This window comes from Amblyomma americanum, chromosome 10, assembly GCF_052857255.1.
Source record: "Amblyomma americanum isolate KBUSLIRL-KWMA chromosome 10, ASM5285725v1, whole genome shotgun sequence".
NCBI classification, from domain to species: domain Eukaryota; kingdom Metazoa; phylum Arthropoda; class Arachnida; order Ixodida; family Ixodidae; genus Amblyomma; species Amblyomma americanum.
The window spans coordinates 9,917,519-9,939,683 of record NC_135506.1 but is presented as its reverse complement, the minus strand read 5'-3'; the positions used below and the strand labels follow the sequence as shown (position 1 = coordinate 9,939,683).

General features: G+C 46.9%; 1 protein-coding gene across 2 annotated transcripts in view; it reads left to right on the top strand.

Moving 5' to 3' along the window:
* LOC144107959 (nucleolar protein 4-like) overlaps positions 1–13,473 on the top strand; it is a 114,581-nt gene extending 101,108 nt beyond the window's left edge. The window contains exons 5-9 of one of the 2 annotated variants that reach the window (XM_077641208.1): positions 2,266–2,634; positions 3,442–3,588; positions 4,542–4,742; positions 6,161–6,277; positions 7,316–13,473. In XM_077641208.1, the coding sequence (XP_077497334.1) occupies positions 2,266–2,634; positions 3,442–3,588; positions 4,542–4,742; positions 6,161–6,277; positions 7,316–8,179 (1,698 nt within the window). In that variant the 3' untranslated portion in view covers positions 8,180–13,473. The remainder of the gene's footprint in view (positions 1–2,265; positions 2,635–3,441; positions 3,589–4,541; positions 4,743–6,160; positions 6,278–7,315) is intronic. The other variant, XM_077641209.1, reaches the window with a different exon arrangement.
* The last annotated feature ends 8,692 nt before the right edge of the window (positions 13,474–22,165 follow it).

Below are 22,165 nucleotides of genomic sequence, written 5' to 3'. Positions count from 1 at the left end.
CATGTGTATACTGCTTACGTAGTTACGGTCGTTTCTAAGGTATTTCGAATGCGCAGTTGACTTTATCTCATTTTGCTTTGGAAGCTGCTGCCTGTTTATAGTTGATCTTCGTACGAAAGTAAACAACTGGCCAGATTCGCGGTGCGTTGTTTGTTTGGGGATACCGTTTCGGCGTCATTTCCGGCTCGCGTATAGCCCATTTGGGGGCTGGCAAGCATAGTTCTTTCGCTGAAGTCCATGTCCCAAGCGATTCCAAAGTAGCCGTATTAGACGACTCTTCCATGTTGTTATTGTCGGCGAAATTTGGTCGTGTGTTGTTTTGAGGTACAGCCAGCTTGAGCGTACAATGGTGCACGCTCGGTGGACACATTTATAAGGCAGCCTGTGAGCACTGAAAACAGCGGGCCTTTTCGCTTCAATTACAGCGGTCCTTTTTCCTCTAAATATCGCTGCTGTCTCGAGAGGGAAGCGTGCGTTAGACGAAATGTGAACCATATAGTGCGATGGTAGTTAAAGAGGCTCAGCTGTCCTTACCCATTATACGCTAGACGGCTTAAGTGACTTCAGGCGCCCTTGATGTTTTCGCGCTGTGTACCACCTATCAAACACCTGCCGCATGATGTGATTTTTCAGTTTACGACTTGCGCACGCCGAGAAGCGCTTAGCACCTCTTACCTTAGATTCTTTTCTGCACGTTTCTCCAATTGTATACAGCTTACTCGGACGCTTCATACACAGTTCAGAACCCCACCCCTATGAAAATTGTCTATAGACTGTCGACAGACTTCTTATAGTCTATTGCCTTCCTATATATATATATATATTTCTTTTTGTCAAGTAATAGTCTACAGACTGTCTGTTGAAAAAGTCTTCTGAAAGTTTATGGCCATAAATCTATAGATTGTCTGTAGACTGTCTATGGGATTTGTATTTCCTATAGACTAATTTATAGGATTTGTCTATATAGAGTCTATAGGCTTTATAGACAGAAGTCTATGCACAGTCTGTAGACTGTGAAAAGAAATTTTTGTAACGGCAGCTTATGTCAGGCAATCGATCGGCACCGCGAAAATGATTTTAGCAGGTGCTTCAAGTTTTGAAGGCAGATACCGCGGCTAGCAACATATTTTCCTTCCATTGTTAAATTTTTAATAATAAATAGCCACTAACAACGACATATTTTAACTAAACATTGGAGGAAGATTAAGACATGACCTAAATTCCGTTGAACTGACAACCTATGATACATTGGTGCGCTGGAGAGTATTACAGGTGGTGACAAACGTTCTCTGGGGCGGCCGGAAGTCAAATGTAGTGGTTACTGCCGGGGATAACTGCGAGCTAAATTTTCTGAATACTGATATCGATATTCCTTACGGTGGGCTAAAAGCCAATCATTAAAAAAAGAGTAACAACTGTAGTTGGTGAAAAATTGACTACTCAATATTAGTTAATCCAACCTATGCTTGCAAACTTCTTAATCTCATCCGCCCACCTAACCTTCTGCCGCCCCCTGCTACGCTTGCCTTGTCTTGGAATTCACTCCGTTACCTAAGGACCAGCGCTTATCTTGGCTTCGCATTACATGCCCTGCCCAAGCCCATTTTCTTCCAGTTGATTTCGACTACGATGTCATTAACCCCCGTTTGTTCTCACACCCACTCTGCCCGCTTTCGGTCTCTTAACATTACACCTATCATTTTTCTTTCCATTGCTCGCTGCCTTTGCCCTGCAGTGGGTGTCAGGCTGGTGATGATGATTAGTTAACCAGTCTACTAGTTAGCTCATCCTAGAGCTGTATACTGATGCGCTGCACCGCTGACAGTGCTATGCCCTAAAAAGCTCTCTGCCATTTTAAAAAGCATATTTTTAGAAATTGCAGAACATCATAAGTGGTACACCGGATATGTTAGAGTATGAAAAAAAATTATGAGCTTCGATGTTATCCAGGTGTAATGCGAGATTCAGGGACACTCGTTTGCGATGGTGAATTATAAGATAGTATATTAATAATTATTCTCCGCCTTCTCTGGTAAAATGTGCGTGACGTCACTTGCAGCCACTCGTGACGTTCGGACCACTTAGCGTGGCACGCTGCTCTGACATCACTGCACACTATCCAATCAGCGTCGCTTAGTTACGCCGACGTCTCAGAGCCGAGAAACGTGCCGTTAACAGCTGTCGCTGTAAAAAATGCCGCCGTAAATGTCTGCCGTGCAAACCGCCATAACGCGTACCCGTACTAAGGCCTCGCGTACTCCGCAGGACTCGACGTTGGGCAGCGACGAGCTGAGCGACGATGAGGCCACGCCCAACTACGACGACGACGATGGGGAAGCAAGTCCCGACGCGGCCCCGCTAGACTCCAAGGAGGCCGGGGGCGAAGGCGGAGACGTGTGCATGGCGGACGCGGCCTCGACGCCCGGAGGCTCGGAGGACGGCGCCGCCTCGACAAAAGCGCCGTCGCCGGCCGGCCGCCGAGCCTCGTCCGCCGAGGAGGCCATGGACACCCAGCAGCCACTGAACATGACGGCCAAGCCGGCCACATCCTCGATTGCAGGGGGCTTCGTCGGCAGCGTTGGAGCAGCAGCAGGGTCGGCTGCGGGCGAGCACGGCTTCTCCGAACGGGGAACGGTAAGTGCCCGCTACAGAATTCTAGGAAGATTCGCTTCTGTTCTGTTCTTATCTTCTACCCTACGTCACGTCAAGGGGATCATGATGTGGGCCAAGCGTAGGTTTTTTAGTCCCGATAAGAGCAGCTAGCAATAAACGGGACTAGATATAGATATGTCCGCAAACTTTCACCGTGGTCTTGGTCCACCCCTTTAAAAAATGGTATATAGAGAGTCTATAGATAAAAGTCTGCTAAAAGTGTATGGCCATAAATCTGTAATTTGTGTATAGGATTTCTATTGCCCATAGACCTTTTCACAAACATGTCCACGGGCGCCGCCATATTGGGCACAGGGCTCTGCTGGTAGCACAGAAAAGAGTTGAGGATTTAGCTCCCCCACGTTCTCCACACAGCCCAGAAAAACGAGGGCCGCGAAAAGGTTTATAGACTGTTCTCTACTGTTTGTCTACAGACAGTCTATAGACCTTATATAGACAGAAGTCTATGGACAGCCTATAGACTGTCTAAAGAAATTTTTGTAACGGACAAGAAATGCGGCCGCTATATGTCATCGATGCGAGCTGTGCATACTGCTCGGCACATCGCGGTGGCGGCGTGGTTACGAACCGCCGTCGTACCCGCAACCTTGTTCCAGGTAATGGCTTGCACATCTAGGTACGGTATGCTCGCTAAAGCTAACACCGCTTCCTGTTTGTAAAACAAGCCCTTAGCCGTCCAACTGCTGCGACCAAGTAGTTCAGCAGTAAGTGCGCACTCCCCCGTTCTCACCCCCACCCCCTCTCTTTCTGTCCTGTCCGCGAGCACAGAGCCCTCCTGCGGGCGGCGGCGCCAGCGGCGAGCCCGACGACCTGTCGGCGGGCACCAAGGAGGACCTAGACGAGGAGGACGATGATGATGAGCAGGACAAGCTCGACATCAGCTCCTACGACCCCGAGCGCCTCAAGGCGTTCAACGTGAGTGCCTTCGCTCCCGTTGTGGGCGGCCTTTGCGAGACCTCTTGAAAGACTGAAACCCTCGTGGTGCGTTACTTGAGTCCTATTGACCTATATTTTTAGGCCGTATATGGGACCTGATAGAACCGTACAGCTGGGATCACACGTGTTTACTGAAAGCTTTCTTCATAACAAAGAATTAATTGGAAAATTAATAATCACATACAAAAGCTAGCTGCTGGACGTTTCACCCTTTCTCAAGGTGATGCCTCCCACCTCATAAATGCACACCTACACGCTCACATGCGCGAATTATTCTTGAAGGGTCAGTGTATCTTATGTAACCTTTCCTACCGGTAGTGTTGTTTCCATATCATCATCATCAACCTGACTACGCCCTCTGCAGGGCAAAGGCCCCTCTCGCATCTCTCCAATTAACCCTGACCTTTGCCAGCTGCGACCACTGCAGTCCCGCAAACTTCTTAAGCTCATCCGCCAACCTAACTTTCTGCCGCCCTCTGCTGCACTTGCCTTCTCTTGGAATCGACTCCGTTATCCTTAAGGACCAGCGGTTATCTTGGCTTCGCATTACATGCCCTGCTCGAACCCATTGCTTCCTTTTGATTTCGACTAGGATGTCATTAACCCGCGTTTGTTCCCTCACACACTCTGCCTGCTTCCGGTCTCTCAACGTTACACCTATCATTTTTCTTTCCATACCTCGCTGTGTTGTCTTTAACTTAAACTGAATCCTTTTCGGTAGCCTCCACGTTTCTGCCGACTGCAGGGCAAAGGCCTCTCCCATTGGAGGGACATGGGAGAGGCCTTTGCCCTGCAGTGGTAGTAGTGAGGTTGATGACATGGGAGAGGCCTTTGCCCTGCAGTGGTAGTAGCCAGGTTGATGGTGATGATGATGAATTAAAAAGCTGCGGTGGTTTTTTGAGAGGTTCTCGCTTGCGTCGCCACCCGCACAGATGTTCGTGCGGCTGTTCGTGGACGAGAACCTGGACCGCATGGTGCCCATCTCGCGGCAGCCCAAGGAGAAGATCCAGGCCATCATCGACTCGTGCGGCCGCCAGTTCCCCGAGTTCGCCGAGCGCGCCCGCAAGCGCATCCGCACCTACCTCAAGTCCTGCCGGCGCACCAAGCGCACGCGCGACCTCAACGGGTGGGACGTGAGTGTCTCTCTTTCTTCCTCTCTCTCTCCAGGAGATTAACGCGCTGCGGCTGTTAACCTTTGCTGTAAATCCACTTTCGAAGGTCCAGGTCATGCTCAGCCGCCTATGGGCCGAGGACTTTTGATGAGCGCTGTACCTGCGCCCCTATAAAAGCATTCCTTAAGATTGCTTGCATCCGTATCCAAAGCCAGAGCACGCATAATGTAGTATTTATTGCGCATTCACAACAGGCATATTCCAGGCAAATTTGTTTCGAAAACGGGGACTATTAGGGGCCTTGCTTAAATGAGGGGCGCGTGAGTGGTCTGCTTCGATGAAGTGTGTCACACATGCTCCTTCTGCCGCTACTTCAGTTTACAACCGTTTTCAAGCCAGCATTTTATGCTTTTCTTTATTTTCGTTTTCTCTTCCTTCACTCTTTCTTTCTTTCTGTCCTGCTTTTTTTTAGTGGTTTCCTAGGCATTTGCTTATGAGGGGCAGAGGCTAAAGGCGTAGCATCGGCTCACAGGGCCTCGTCCCACCAAGATCCGTTTCTAATCACGAAGATCCATTTGTTGTCAAAAAGATCCGGGTGGAGCTTTTTGTGAATTTCAACTGATTGTTTAGTCTTCCCTTATTGATTATTATCATCATCAGCAGCAGCCTAATTGCGTTCATTGCTAGGTGATGTTCTTGAATTCTGAGTAATTTTTTTCTTTTTTGGCATGCGTTAGATTACCCTATATTTCACTTACTTCTTCATTTTACTGGCGGTTTTTCATACAACGCTCCCTTACTGACCGCGGATATATAGGCAGAGAAATCGCTGGAAGGCACTGCAGATGTTAAAGCAGAAGATAAGACTGAGGTCATCACCATCATCAACACAAAGAGAGTAAGCGAACTCATGATTACGTAAGTGCAACTGATCGATTACCTTGTTAGCTGTATACAAAATTTTGTCGCGTGTCCAAAAATGCTCGATTCTTTTCCTGGTAATTAATATTTCTTTAATTCATTTGACTGTTCCAATTTTTATATTGATTTAGTCTTCTCACGCCTATTTTTCCCCGCGCAAATACCTCATTGGAATTATCTACTGAACCTTGGCCAATCCCCTTGCGTGGGTATGTGCCATGCTTACTAAGGAGGAGAAGAAGAAGAAGAACCCATCTTGAAAGAAGCGCTGGTCAGCTGGGTTCAAAAGCAACGTTGTTTTCTGTCCCTCACCCTTGACACGTTATATACAGTGCGGGGCTCACTGGAGGAGAGGCTGGAAGGCTTATTAGTCTGCTTAGTACCGGCAACACCAGCAGCCAGCGGTCGTAGGTTCGGTGTAGTTCCATACATCTGCTAGTGCTGAGGACACAGTGACAGTTCTGTCTGGGTGGGGGACTTGCCTTGTGACCGTTCGTCTTAACTCTCCCACCGCATAGGGTCGCACGGCGGTTCCCCATCTGACGTCTCCACTTGCCGAGCAGATTCTGGCATCTGCTTGCGAGAACGAGACCAACAACGCCAAGAGGATGCGGCTCGGGCTTCAGCCGTTGCCGGTAGGTCCTCCACTGCCCTGGTGAAGCTCGCTGAGGACGTTAGATTAAGGCAGGCACCGGAGCGTGTAGCGAAGGGCACAAATTCCGAATTTCCTCGGGTGACTAATGTGGGAATAGAGCCCCGGGTATATTCTGTTGCACCCACTCTAAAATTCGTACACAAGTTTCTGAACGATGTCCTCTTGCCCGCACAGGCAGACAGCGCGCTTAAAAATGCACAAACATGCTTGCTTCTTGTTTCCGTTTTTAGTTGCTTTGTACGATGACCTGCGCCTCACTTTGTTGTTTTCTTTGCGGCACTCTGACTAATAACTGTCTAATAGCGTCGCCTGCATTCTGTTTATCAATTGTCTCGTTCGGTCTCCTTTTCTCTTTTGCTATTTCGTTGCCAGATACGCAGAATCTCTGAAAGCTAAACTTGATTAGAAGAGGGCGGAACTTGCAACGTCTGCATAGAGTTATAAAAGCTCACTTTGTCCTCCGCTCTAAAATGTGGCACGCTCTTTGGCTCAAAATTTGGCGCTCTACGAATTGGTGGTGGTAGCGCATCGTGGATTAAAAACCGGTATATCAGATGCCGCAAGAGAGGAGCAACGGGTCTTCTGAATGTCACGTGATTAGTCTCATTCGGCTGAACCACTCGGTTGCCCAAAAGTTACAGGGCGCGTGTGGTAGCTGGCATGGTATAGTTCATAGACAGCGCCTAACTTCATCTGCTAGCCTCCGAAAGCTGGCCGCAGGTGATGGTTGAGCATGCACCTTAGTTTTTCAAATGCTGTGGCTATAAAACTTACCAGATTGGCCGTAACACAGAAGGGACGGTGGATAAAGGGAGCAGACGCAGACAGGTGCTTGTCTGCGTCCGCCTGCTTTGTACGTCGTTATTTCTTTGTTGCGTTACACACTACAAACGAGCCCAAACGTCTTCTTGATTTCCTACTTCGTGATATTTAATTTTAGAGAGCAAATATAGCATAGTACCCATTGGAGAATTCATGTTGAAGGAAACTGCTATTCGCCTATCTTTTCTTAATCCAGATGGAGCTGGATGTACCTGGACGATCCGCGACGCCCGGCTACCACGTGACCGTGAGCGTGGGAGGAACCAGCGGCAGCGCGCTGTCGAGCATCCCCTCGTCTCTCCCGGTCAACAGCAGCAGCTCGACCAACAATGTCAGCAGCCAGCTGATAAGCCGGTTGACTGCGCCCATTGTTACTTCCTCTGCCAACGGGCTTCTACCCGCAAGCACAGCCCTGTCCGCCGTCAGCGTCGGGTCATCGACACTGAACAGCACCAACAACAGTGCCATAACGACATCCGGCGTAGAGGTGACCACGGTGTGCCCTTTCCACATGCACCATCACCACCACCAGCAATTTCACCAGCACTTCACGACGGCGTCGACGAACCCTCCTTCGGTCTCGTCCAATGGCACCATTCTCACCTCCCCCGCCATGGTCACGTCTTCATCTTCGTCGTCCCCGGTGACGAGCTTCGTGAACGGCGCGAGCCCCCACACGCACACCCACCACCACCACAAGTGTTTCAACAACAACCTCAACAACGTTGTGACTGCGGCTGCCACCAACGGCCTTAGTCCGGTGACGTCGATGGCCGTCGCCGCCAACGGCCATCACTACAGCGTGCACCACAGGCACGTTGCGAGCACCACGGGTCCTGGTTCCAATGTCGTTTCTTCGCCGGCGTCGTGCAATAGCCCGACGGACCTGAGCGTGAAGAAGTGCAATGGCGTGGACCGGCCGGCCGTGGCGCTGAAGTACTCGCTCAACCCCACTGAGGTGAACGCCGTGAAGCAGCTGATTGCGGGCTACCGAGAGTCGGCTGCGTTCCTTCTGCGCTCCGCTGACGAGCTGGAACAGTTGCTCCTCCAGCAGAACTGAGACAGAAGTTTAAGGAAGAAGGATTGATGACTGACAGTGGGCTGCTTGGAGGGAATTGCATTTCTTGTACCAGGGACCTGATAGAAAGCGACCGCTGTTTCCTGCGGGAGGTACGTCGCCTATTAACCTCCTTGTGGCATTGGAGCGGCGGCCCAACTGACCCACCTATTCGTGTTGGTTGTGTCGCGTTGGCAGTCGGCGAGTAACTCGACACACTCTTCTCGGTATAGGTGTTCAGGTGCGGCGTCCGTTGAATGGCACTTTGTGCCACGATGCACCCGGTTCCATTTTGTGGCATAGATTCACTGTGGTTATGTATGTTGGTATATAATTTGGTGGATTCAGTGCTCCACTCATATCAGTGAGGTTCTAATTGTTTGTTCATAGAATTTAGACTGTTGTTTAAAACCTGGCAGCATTTGAAGTTGTCTTCAGGTTTGTTGAGTATTTCTTGAACCTTTGCCGAGTACAGATGTACGGTTATGTTCTCAGGTCTGTTTAATTCTATTTGTGCTCTTACGGCGTTGATATTTTGCGTCGACTTCTGTTAAACGGTACCGGAAAGATGCTTGCATAGCCGACACCAGCCGAACCGAGCACAACAGAAGCCGATGTCAGACGCACCGCGGGTCCAAATCTTTTTCTCGCCGCCTGAGACCAGCCTCAGAGTGCAACGGAAAAAGCGATTGTGATGTGACCAGGCCGACCGACGGCAACAAACAACACATGTACAGATTACCAGCGACCTGGCTTTGTAAAATTTAAGACCACTGCCTTCACTGTTCATATCCAGAGCTAGCGGGGACCCAGTGTAGAATGCCAGCGTTAGGTGGCGCAGGTATCGCGACTTTGTACTCGCATTAGTTTTACCGCTCGTTCTTTCCACAAAAGTCTCGCAAGACTGGAGAGGAAAGAAGCAAGTCATATCTCAGTAACCATATCTTGAGGCATCTAGTCAAACAGACCTTGTATACTCTGTACAGTTTGAGGTGTCATCTTTTGCCCTCTTTTTTTCATAGACATATCTCACAGAGAGTTGACTAAAGTAGCATAAGCTGGTCAGAAGACCGTGTGCATGGCATAGAAGTCATCTGCTGCTATTCACTGGGATTCCGTGTAAACCAGGTTTTATTATAACAGCAGCCTTAAATCTGTATCCTTAAGTGACCCAGCTCTGCTCCAAGTCACGTTGACTGGACAGCCTTTCAACTCTTGTGCTGGATCTACCATGTATTGGTCTAGACTTGCAAAGCGTATCTAAGGGGAATGTCATGGGCAGATTGCATCATAGACATTAGTTGTGAGAGCGTGCTGCGATGTTTCAAATCTGTTGATGTGTCATGGCATTTGTGGTTACTTTTTGTTACAGGAGAAAAGAAGCATATGATGTATCTGATCAGGCTGAATGTATGAAGCCACATCCTTTATTTTTAAAACTGTGTTTCTGTGCTTCTGAATGAGGGTGTTCAATCTGGAGACACACCGTGTGCTGCCGTGTTTGTATGTCTTGAAATCTGTGTGTTTGGAACTTTCACTGAACCAGATGAGGTATTATAACATGACGTATTCCCTTCCCTCCCCTATGGGCTTCGAATAGATCCTGGTTTAAGGTATCAAGGAACCAGGAAGAAAACTAATGTGCTTGACTCTTACGGTTTCGAGACAGGCATGTAACAAGTGCTGGAGATCTTCATTTCAACATTCCATTTTAAGCTAGCCCACAGAGAGACCTATTTGCTGGCGGCATGCTGTTTATCATATCGCTTTATTTTAGTGAGAATGATTTTATCAATGCACTGTGCACTGACATGTTGGCATCATTCTATTTAGTAATAGTAATCTGCCCAATCAGTGCATACATTTTTTCACTAGAGAAGGCCTAAGTCTGCACCTAGTCACCTGATTTTACACTCCACTTAGTCACATTCCTCATGCAACAATGTGGTTGCATATTCAAAGTTAAAAGCTGACGATTTCAGGGCAAGAATTTTCCATTGGAGGCGCAAAGACGCAGCAGCTCAAAATGTGTTGATGCTTTGTAAGTGCATAATGCTAACAAACCACCAGTATAAGTTTCTTGCTAAAAGTTTATTTGGTTGCCTTAGTAATAGATGAATACATCTGAGAAGTCAGAAACATATATATTCTCATAAAACTTTCTCTCCTCTGCTACAGGGTGGAAAAGCAGGACCTGATTTTTCCTCAAACTGCAATGAGTTAGACACTTCACAGTTTTCCAAGGTGGTTTATTTATTGTATCTCAAAAAATATTTTTTTAAATTTACTATTGCTCAGCCTGTAACCTTTGTATCCTATGGAACCCTCAACTGCATTATTTACGCTATTTGTCATTAGGTCAAAGCTGCAAAGGTCCTTTAACATTTTTTAACTTTCATATTTACTTTAGAAAAAAATATATTTGCTTTGCTAGAAGTGGCCTGTGGTCATTTCCACTGATCACATCACTAGTTGTTCTTCCGTAAACTGGAGATTTGTAATACTAGTTGCGCTTCCATAAACTGAAGATCTGTACGCAGATTTTTACATTGTTTCTAGTCAAAAAAAAATTCTTGATTTCAATTTACCAGCAAGCATCATTATGCAAGGAAGCTTCATAGATACACGGGCGCTGAGGTTACGATTTCTTTAAATGCATATTTGCGCTATACTGAAGCATTGGTAGTGGAGAGTGATGAGCATTTAATGATTTATGAGCTCAAAGACAGCTCCAGTACTGCAGTGTGTTGTTTAAGATATTCTTCTCTAGCATCAGAACTGCGGCAGTTCTAAATGGGCTGAAGAACTTTTAACTCCATCATTTACAACTATTTTGTTTCATAAAAGCCCCGAAGAAGCTTTATATTTTTGAACGTGCAACATCAAAAATATGCCTCATAAGAAGCGGTCGTTAGGCATTTACACTGATCACTTCGAGAGTACCTGTTTATTTAGCTTTTCCAGTCATATCAAAGCAACGACGTGTATGCAAGATGATCTCGTAGTGCTGTGGAGCACATATTTTATCATATCAAGAGTGATTATTCAGGCATTTTGGTTGCTGTAAAGATCAGCATGAGGCATATTTCTCAAGTCTGCTCCCAGCTGGCTCTGTGCAACATATCATATTCCAGTAGTATTTTCAGTGTATCACGTCGTTCACACAGGAGCATTGAGCCATGGCATGCATCTAGTCCAAGACGCAAGCTTAGTAAAGAGTTTAAAATGACAAAGCATATCGATCTCTTCAGTAAAGTAGGAAAAGAAATATTTCAGGGGTACCATGTCATTCTTTGCATTACACCTTGATTTGGGTGTGTGTTACGGTTCCTTAGATGGAAGACAAATCTTGCATTGAGATTATTTTCTATTTTCTTTTGTTTCTTGTCATCTGCCAGCACATTGAAACGCGTCAGCGCTGCTCCATGTGGGCGAACACTCCATTAAAGATTGGTGGCACGGGTCGTTGTGACGTAAGTTTCTGTGTTTGTATGTGTGTGTTCAGTGGCGGGGCCGGTAGTGTGCAATTGTCGATAGCAGGACCAAGTGTAGCCATTTTATGGGTGATGCTTCCAGAGCACTGTGCTGCACCTTGCTCTAGCTAAATCCATTACTGCCCGTAGTGGTGGAAGGCATTTACTGGTTTGTGTGAAGATGTGGGATAGTTTGTACTTGACTGAGACATAGAACAGTGCATGAAATGGGGACAATGGAGTGAACAGATAACGCATAGCGTGGACTTACATTTAGTCATACATACGCAATGAAAATGCGTACACCGTACCTACAGAACTACTTGTGCAGCAACCTTCCCTTCTCTTCCTGTTCCGACGTTGAGTACTTGTTTTCATATGGCTGTGCCAATGGAAGGGTTGCAGTTTAGCGTGGTACTTTGTCTCTCAACTCCGTAGTCTCAATTCACTGCGCTGTTCTACATCCCTTGCATTTATTGCCACTGCATACTTCTAGCCACAGAATGTCCAACATGCCACCATATCATTTGCTATGTTCTGCTTTGAAGTTACGCTGCATCGGCTGCAAGCGTCTGTCGAAAACGTATATATGTGATTGACTTTATCAGAAAGAAAGCAGTGGCTATTTGGTACTTTGCGAGGTCCACTCGTTCATTTTTCACTTGATTGAGCCTCAGGGTTATGAGTACCTCAATTAATTATGGTTGATGCAAAGTGGTTTTGGAGTACTTCATCTGAGAGTTACTCTTTTTTCCACCTTCTTGTTTTTTTCGTGGCCTTGTTGCATAAGGAATTGCACATTGAGGAGGCTTATTTCTTGCAAATGTTTCCAGAAATGCGTCTAATGAATGTAATATCCCAAAGTGGCTTACTAATACTACAGAACGTGCAAACGACGTTAAACAGAAAAGGTACGAAATCACTTGTATGAAGCCAGGACTTTTGCAATGTAGGCACATGAGATTTCTCAAACTGTCTGCGCGATGTTGAACTTTTGCGAACAGCAGGAATATCTATGCTGTCGCTATCTAAAGTCTGTGCATTTAGTGCGGATGTAATTTGTGCGTGGTTCTAACTGAACTGGCTCCACTGGCTCCGGATATTTTTTCTTCCGTGGTATCACCCTTCAATGTTTCTTTTTAAATGACCATAGTTTTGTGCAATTCTCGGCGTAAGTTTTTGATATCTATATTCTGCCAAAATATCTGTGTGTGCAATGGCGTGCTTGTGATGTGGCCCTTGATGTATCTAGAAAACCACACCTTCTGTAATCACGGCCTTATTGTTTGTTAGTGTGCAAGAGCACATACAAAAATCAAACTCTTGACTTCAGTTGGGCTGCATACTCTGAACCGCGCAGGAGCCTCACTACCTGTTGAATTCAATTTCGAGCTTTCTTTTCAGGCGTTCGCAGATAGAACGTCTTCAAAATATTTGCGGCCATCTGCGCTAACTGAAGTCAGGCATTTGGTTTTCTGGGGAGTCTGTGTAGTTATGCCGGTTGGGAAAGCTTCGTAAGGCGCTTGCACTTGCGGCTGTGATAGTTCAGTTTTGTTAAAAATGGTGGTGCGTGTGTTTTCTCGTCACATCAAAACATTGTGTTTAATTTATTGTTTGTTGTTTTGACTTACCCAGAGTTATAACCCTACTTTTTGACAAGCGATGATTTGTCGGCCAGCGTGTGTGTATGTGTTTTTTTTTTCTGCTTCCGTTGTGACATATCATGCGCACGTGGCGAAGTGGAGTCATGTGAACTATATATGTACATACACAGAGGTATATGGACCCGGTGTGTTCTTGAAATACATTTTTTATGCTCTGTCTCTCACTGTGTGACTTACTTTCGTCTTCCCTGAATGATTTTCTCCCTGTCATGTTCTCAACTTTACCTAAGGAATGGCGACTGGCTTGCCTATAAATACGCAAACCGTGACCTCCAGCTCTCCACTACGTTCCAGTATAGTTGCGAAGCTGAAATGCTGCAGTGATGCGGGGCAGTGAACATTACCGAGGCAGACAAACGCACGTGCCTAATAAGGTATGCATCCTGGTATAGGTATTAAGTGATAGATGGCGCAGGTAGAAGAATGACAGTGGGCTAGCCAGGAGAATAAGGATAGGTGCAGCGAATCTGGCAGATACTGAGGTCGAGAATGGCTGCGTACGAATATCTCTGCAGGGTTGTTATAGTTGCGTACTGCCTTTGCTCAATTATGGGGCAGGTACTTCGAGGATGACAAAAGAGCTTGAGATAAACTGCAGACAACGCATAGCGTTATGGCTAGGAATACGATGGGTGTAAAGTTAAGAGATGAAACACAGCAGTGAGGGAACGAACACGAGTTGATATCCTAGCTGAAATCACTAAGAATGCACATGTAGAGGATATGTAATGCAAAGAGAAGATAAAAAATGGTCTCATATTGTTAGGTAGTGGATTCCAAGAGAAGGGGTTTGTGGGTGCTTATAATGATGACGTTAATCGGTCACCATAAGTTGCCAGTTTCAATCGTTCGATCACCCGGAAAGCATTAATCAGTTGGCTGGGATCTAAAAAGAATCTTTTCGCTATAGTTCACAACTGCCGTGCTCTGAGTGCTGTTCTAAACTGTGTATATGTTTCGTACCCTTGGGCGGGGTGAATTAATACTGTAGGGAATCTAACTTTGATATGGATTTTCAGTTTAACTACTCACACGTAGCATTGTGCACAGTTGGATCAGAACATTGCAATGTGGACGTAATCTCTGGACCGATATGAAGACTTCATAAAAAGTGGACAGCTAAGTGCAAGCGTGTCCGTCGTAACGCAAGGCACCTTACGCCACCTCCCAGTTAAGCTCACCCGCGAACTTGTAACTGTTCGATGCCGAAATAAACTCAACGAAGTTAGTGCACCATCTATGTTCCCACATGGAGGATATAGGGAGAACGAATTAATATCAGCCTTGATTGATGGAAAACTACTTTCAAACGACAAAGTGCCTACTCTAAAGAAATATGAACCTCTTACGAACCTTGCCTGAATAATTCACTCTGCCAGGTAAAGCCAGGCTTCGGCGTGTGTGCAACATGACCACGTGATCTAACCACGTGATCACTGACATCAAACTCAAGTACAAACGGAGGTGCGGCGGTGCGCCTCGGCCAGAGCCACGTGCTGGAGCCGGACGATGAGAAAGACGTGAACCGGCGCACGACCGCAGGAGACTGGCTGCTTCAACAACAGTTTAATAAAAGTGTTACGAAATATAACCATATAGCATAACTTAATGCTTTGCCTGGCGCAACCACATGAATCTATCGCGACTACTCAGTTTAACCAAACTTAAACCGCTGCAATTTTTATTTCAATCCCTAAATCGTGTTCACCCTGGGCATATACGAAAATCTAAAACACAAACTAAATGTAGAAGATAGAGCAAACGCCAAAACTCACAGCATTATCACCTGCGTCGCTAGCTTTAACCGCAGTGACGAGAAAAATGAATTGCAACCATTGATATAGTTTTTTATCAATAGAGAAAATTTCATTTGTTACCTAAAAAACGTCAACACAGTCAAGAAAGGCACGGATATCGGAATTTTAATTAATGCGGAAGCATTAGGTATTACATGGCAATCGACATGAAAACCCAGCGTCTCCCAAAAAATGGCGTTAGAAATGTCACGATTGGTCGAAATGGTGTGACGTCATCAAAGGTGGGAAAATATGGAACGTTAATAAGTAATAGTCAGTGCTTGTAGTCACAACTGCACCGCCTTCAAAGGAATGGAGTAGAACTAGGATTGCAACAAAATTAGAATGGCATTGGAATAGGATTTGATTCAAATTGGAGTAGAATTGGAAAGGAATCATAATGGAATCAGAATACAATGAGATTAAAATTGGCATGCTTTCGCGTCACTGGCCGTAAGTTCTTTAAGAGCCCCGGTAATTTTGTATCAAGAATATAAATAAGAAAGGTTTTTCTGTGTGTAAATTGAAGATGCCTTGTTTTTTCTGTTTTTTTTTCTTGCGTTTAGCTAGAAGCGAGAATTGCGACTAAGTCGTAAACACCATGCACACTGAACATTTTAATGGAAAATGCGTGATTTACGCTGTCATTCATTGCACAAAGAATTTCTCTCAATGCACGTGCTGAATTGTTCATCGACTTTTTTTCCACTTAAACAGCTCATGACAGCATTATCCCAGTTCTGGGGAGGTCTTGTGGTTATTGCAACATTAGATGTGGAATGGAGCACAACCGAACTGTTGCGGGGAAGGGCTTCCAGTAACTGCAGCATTTTCTGTGGATACAATGTAGAGAAAAGGTTACAGGCAATACGAACCCTTAGGGGCGCTTCAGTAACCTGCATGGACTGTACAGTGCGCACTAAAAGAAATTCCCACACTGAGGAAAAAACTCCATGGCTTTCTCTTTAAAGTGAAATTGGGCTGTGTGGTTTTTCTGGCTATATTGATGTTTGCTCCACGGCGAAAAAATCGTTTATCATTGCGAAATTCGGTTTAAAAATGAAGTATTTATCCCCCCCCCCCCCCCTACGCGATTCAAATTCGTGACGCGAAGGTCCAAAAGAAATCCATGATCAAAGTTCGGAAGTGAAAGGCAACGTAGCTTAGCCTCCGGGAACAGCACCCCCCCCCCCCCCCCAAAAAAAAAAAAAACTGACTTCGCCGCTTCTCTAGCGAAGACGGCTAGTGGCTGAGACACCTGTGTTCCATTTTACTGCCTTATCTAGCTTATAGAAGCTCCGCAATTAGTGAAAGTAATCGATCAATACAGGCCAACTTTAATTTGTCCTGAAAACTAATGTCGATGTGATATTCACGATGATTTTTCTTATTCAGCTATTCATTTCATCATTTCTTTATATGATACGGTTTACTTTTTTTGGTGTTCCGCGAAAACACGCTGAAAGTTTGGCTCACTACTGGCTGAACAAATCACATGGTCCGAAAATGGCCCCATACTTTAGATCGGATCGATGTACTTAAAGGGAAGCTGAAGCACTTTTCGAAAAAATTGAGTTCCATGCGGCATATTATAGTTTTTAGTCCGCTGAAAAAGAATATCGCATTCGAAAAGGGCGGAAATAAACGCAAAAAGTTGTTTTTTTTTTAAGGAAACGGGCACCAGCGTCTCAGGGCGCCGAGCGAACGCCGCGAATGTCCGGGATCGTCGTGACGTCATCTTCGGGATCTCCGGCCAGCACCGACTGTGTTGCTGCGTAGCGCGTTGCTTCAGCTGGCTTGAGAGCTGCGTTTTGCAAATTATAAATCTGTTGTTCACCAAAGCACGGGTCGAAAAGCAGCAAGCCAAGCAGGACGGCCGGTAGACTACCCGTGAATGGCGTCACTTCCGCCAGTTTCGTCCCCCCATTCGGCGCTTTCGGAAGCGAAGAGGGCGTGTCGGCGGCGGGTTTTTAACAAGCGATTGCGGCTCATTTTGCGAACAAAATCGAGAAAAAATTTACACACATGATTTTCAAAGTACCTTCTTCCAAACCACCGCGTTTCATGCACTTTGAAAATCGTTTCAGCTTCCCTTTAAGTACTTTGTCAAAAATTCCAGGGGCGAACTTAAGTCTGCTTAGGTGCAGTAATGCGAAGCCATTTCTCTCCCTGCGCGTCCGTCACCTCGCCTACGCGCGCACCATCTGCTGCACCAGCGCCGTACATGCGAGAGGGGGTTTCCTGTCCACAGCTTCCGGTGGCGCCACTCATGAGCCGAGAAATGCTTTCGCATTAAAAATGCTACCGGCCAGTGCCACCAATGACAAGGGCGCACACAATACTGTGCAGTGGGCCCGCACCTGCAGCGGTTCTGGTTATACAAAGCATTATAAGAATTCTGTGGTCCCAGAGACTATATAACATGTTTTAGTGGCATGTCCAGCATATGCACGTGAAAGACTCTTGCTCGCATCTGCTTTGAAGTCCATGGGCACAAGGCCCCTCTCGGAGGATTTGATCCTCAGCGCTTGTCCAGATAGTTTGAAAACTGTACAGGCAACGCGATAATAATAATAATAATAATTGGTTTTGGGGGAAAGGAAATGGCGCAGTATCTGTCTCATATATCGTTGGACACCTGAACCGCGCAGTAACGGAAGGGATAAAGGAGGGAGTGAAAGAAGAAAGGAAGAAGTGGTGCCGTAGTGGAGGGCTCCGGAATAATTTCGACCACCTGGGGATCTTTCACGTGCACTGACATCGCACAGCACACGGGCGCCTTAGCGTTTTTCCTCCATAAAAACGCAGCCGCCGCGGTCGGGTTCGAACCCGGGAACTCCGGATCAGTAGTCGAGCGCCCTAACCACTGAGCCACCGCGGCGGGGACAACGCGAGCGCTCTCACGCTTTTTAAGCGACACGGACCTTGCCTCGTGTTTGTGATGCTAGAAAGTGTGCCTTGTTTTTTTTAATATTTTTTCGTCTGCCTCCTCCCATCATCATCACCTCCCATCGTGACCCTCTTTTTTCTCCTCTTCCCGTTCCCCAGTGCAGAGTAGCAGGTCAGATATTTATTTCTCAGGCCAACCTCTCTGCCTTTCCTGTCAATGAACCCTCTCTCTCTCTGTGGTCCCAACAGAGTGCGAACTGTGTCGGCTCCAGTTAGGTGCGGTCATGCGTGCACCGGCCTACATGTTTTTGATTACTGGTGTGCGTCATTCATTACTCACCGGTGCGCAACTAGGTCGCCAGCTGAGCGTGCGATCCACCCGGCCTTGCCTCGCATTTATGAACCGAAAATTTTCGCGCGTATATCGGTAGTTTTCTGGGCAGCTGGTAGGTGCCGCCACGCGGGCGCTCCACGCAGAAAGCAGACCTCTAGATCGGGTTTCTTCAGGGCACACCTGGTGGCGCGCGTTTCGGTGCACGCACACCGAAGGAATTTTAAGCAGGAAATTGCCAAATAAAATATCTATGATAATTGTAGGGGAAGCTCTTTGTTATTTGAGGCCAGGGCAGGAGTTTTGCGGACTAAGACATATAGAGTCAGGTACCACGAGATAGACACGTTGTGCGTTGCGTACGGAGAGGAGGAGGAAACGGCTGAACACTTGATACTTTTCTGTAAAGGATTCAGCCTACAGTGGAAAGCAGCGGGGCTGATTTATCCAAGGCATTGGGGTTGCGGGACGGTAAAGGTAAAGTAGATTTTAAGCGGGTAGAAGTAATTACCAAGCGAAGGTTATTGGTGGCTAAAATCAAGAGAAGAGTAAAATTTCATAAGTCATGACTAGGAGGCTTGAGCCACCGCCCGATTTAAAGGGTTCAGCCGTATCCATGCATCCAACCATCCATCCGCAAGGGTGACTTTAAGAAGCAGCGCTTAACGATCGAACGAACGCTGGCGGATTTAAAATCTTGTCTAAAACCTCAAACTTCGCTGTAAAACTTGCTAGTAAAAGAACCTGTGTTAAATGCTGACTCATATTAGAAACGCGGTGCTGGTGCCAGAGCTGAGAGCGCAAGACCGACTCGAAACCCCCACTTATGCATGAAGGAAGGCTCTCTGTTACGAATGCGCGTAGGGGAGGGAAAAAAAAGGAAAATGTGAAATTTTTACCGTAAAGAACGGCTCCGGAACCAATTACCAGGGGCACTTAATGGACTTATGAACGAATAATGAGAAGGCATTGCGATTCTATTTTAAATATCGTCAATATCATTAGCCTGACTACTCCCACTGCAGAGCAAAGGCCTCTCCCATATCTCTTCAATTACCCTCTCTGGCGCCAGCCGCGGCCGCCCTATCCCCGTAAACTGCTTAACCTCATACGTCCACCTAACCTAATGCCGCCCCTGCTACGCTTCCCTTCTCTTGGAATCCAGTCCGTTACTATTAAGGATTATTCATTATCATTCCAGTTACATTAAAAATTCATTGTAATTGTATTCTGGACCTTTGTAGTTGCTGCAGTCAAAAGTACAGGTACTGACTCTTACCATGAGCATAGCTGTGACAGGTGGTCCCCGGAGAGCAACCTAGGAGTCAAGTGGGCCGCCTGCGTCACGTGACCTTGCGGCGGCACACAACCTGCCCACTGGATAGTGAGGAAACTGCCCATCGCGGAAGGTGGCAGTTAAACTAATGATTGATTGCTCGGGAGGAGCAACCTGGGCCACACAAGGCCCACAGCTGGGAGCACCCGTCATCGCAAAGCAGTGGAGCATTGCTTAAACGCTGCACCACTGCGCCAGGAGGGGTATGATGACTCACAGGTCTTTGTGAATGTAAAGTAGAGAATGACCTTCTGCATTCATAGGAATTAACCCATAACGCTATCGCGTCATAGCCTTAACGCGGAGCCTAAGTGCCCCCTCCAATTTATTTCTGACCCAGGGCAAAGGCAGAGAGCAACCCGGTGAATACTGCATTTAGTAACATGCGAAAATCAATCGAAATAGCTTCAAATTTATTCGTGTGTAGTCAAGTGCTCGAAGAACGGTTCGCATGACGAACATTAGATTAGAACAGAGAGCAACCCGGTAAATACTGCATGCAGTAACAAGCGAAAAGCAATCGAAAAAGCTTCAAATTTATTCGTGCGTAGTCAAGTGCTCGAAGAACGGTTCGTATGAAGAACGTTAGCTTAGAACAGATATTTCTAGGCTGCTTATGGAAGTAATTGTTTCAATGTAACACACAGCCGCAGTCAATGCTTTAAAGTCGGATTCATTCAAACCCTTTCAGAAACAGTGTGCAATATCGAATACACTATATATTCCAGAAAGCACGAAACAGTTCCTTAGCGTAGCAAACCATATTACCAGCTTTTTTAACCTTGGCGATTTCAGTGATGTATCGAAGTATCGACGAAGTATCGCCCCCCCCCCCCTCCTTTCACCCGACCCCTCAAGCACCCTTCACAAGGCCGCACTCCTTTCCTCACACCATCATGTTTTTAAAGACCCAAGCCAACGGTTCCTGTCACCCCCGAAGAAGGGGCTGAGCCGGCTCCGAAACGCCGGGATTTCGACACAAGAAAAGTTTTGGCTCGATAAGACTCGCAGTTACTATGAATTATCGAACTCAACCATCCATTTCTACCGAAATTCTTAGTTTTCTTTCGATGCTGACAGGAACACGGCAAAGCGTAGTCCGCGCTTCGGCGAGCGCCAGCGTCGCAAGGCCGTGGAAACTGCCGCGGGCGCGAATATCTCGGGAGGAGGAGCCCGCAGCCGCGGGCATGCCTCGCGGTGAAACTTGTTTTTAGAGCGCAAGCTCTACTCTTCGCCCTACAATAATAATAATAATAATAATAATAATAATAATAATAATAATAATAATAATAATAATAATAATAATAATAATTGGTTTTTGTGGAAAGGAAATGGCGCAGTATCTGTCTCACATATCGGCGGATACCTGAACCGCGCCTGAAGGGAAGAGATAAAAGAGGGACTGAAAGAAGAAAGGAAGAAAGAGATGCCATGGTGGCGGACTCCGGAATAATTTAGCACCTGGGTATCTTGAACGACATGCTGCGGTGGCTCAGTGGTTAGGGCGCTCGACTACTGATCCGTAGTTCACGGGTTCGAACCCGACCGCGGCGGCTGCGTTTTTATGGAGGCGAAACGCTAAGACGCCCGTGTGCTGTGCGATGTCAGTGCACGTTGAAGATCCCCAGGCTGTCGAAATTATTCCGGAGCCCTCCACTACGGCACCTCTTTCTTCCTTTCTTCTTTCACTCCCTCCTTTATCCCTTCCCTTACGGCGCGGTTCATGTGTCCAACGATATATGAGACAGATACTGCGTCATTTCCTTTCCCCAACTCGATTATTATTATTATTACCTTTAACATGCACTGACATCGCAGAGCACACGGGCACCTTAGCGTTTTTCCTAGAACTCCCAAGGTCAAGTTTGGTGCGCGTTTGACCTTGAGCCGGCGGAGAAGGTACAGTACTCACGGATTGAAATAGGACATTCGGAGCGCGTGGCCGTCGCTTCATGGAGCGCCGCCCGTAGATGCTCATGGAACCAAGGTGGTGCATTGTGGTATGGCGCGAGGGGGAGAACATCTACAAAGCAGAATTGTTCCTTCCAGTCGCCAACGAGCCGGCCTGTGGTTTACCACATGCCTGCGTGCACTGCAAGGCTTGCGCTCCGAATGTCCTATTTCAATCCGTGAGTACTGTACGTGACTAGCTACGTCACAGCACGTGGCCCGCTGTGGAGAGGCGCCGCAGCTGCGCTCGCTTAGTGTTCCTGTATATGCTCCCGCCTGCGGGAGCATATATATGAACACTACGCTCGCTTGGAGCCACACCGCTATGGTACCACGTGACTAGGTGAGGGTTTAACGTCTGCTCGCCGGCGCTTGGTCGCCCAGACTCGCCATGGCGGAAGCGTGCGCCGGTCCGAGCGCGTCAACTCTTCGCCGAAGGCGCCAGGCTGTGTCTAATCACCATGCCGATATAGCTCGCCGGGAAGAAGCACAGAAGAAGCAGCGTGCTAAACAGCTGGCGGAAGTCGATGAAGAGCGAAATTCTCGATAA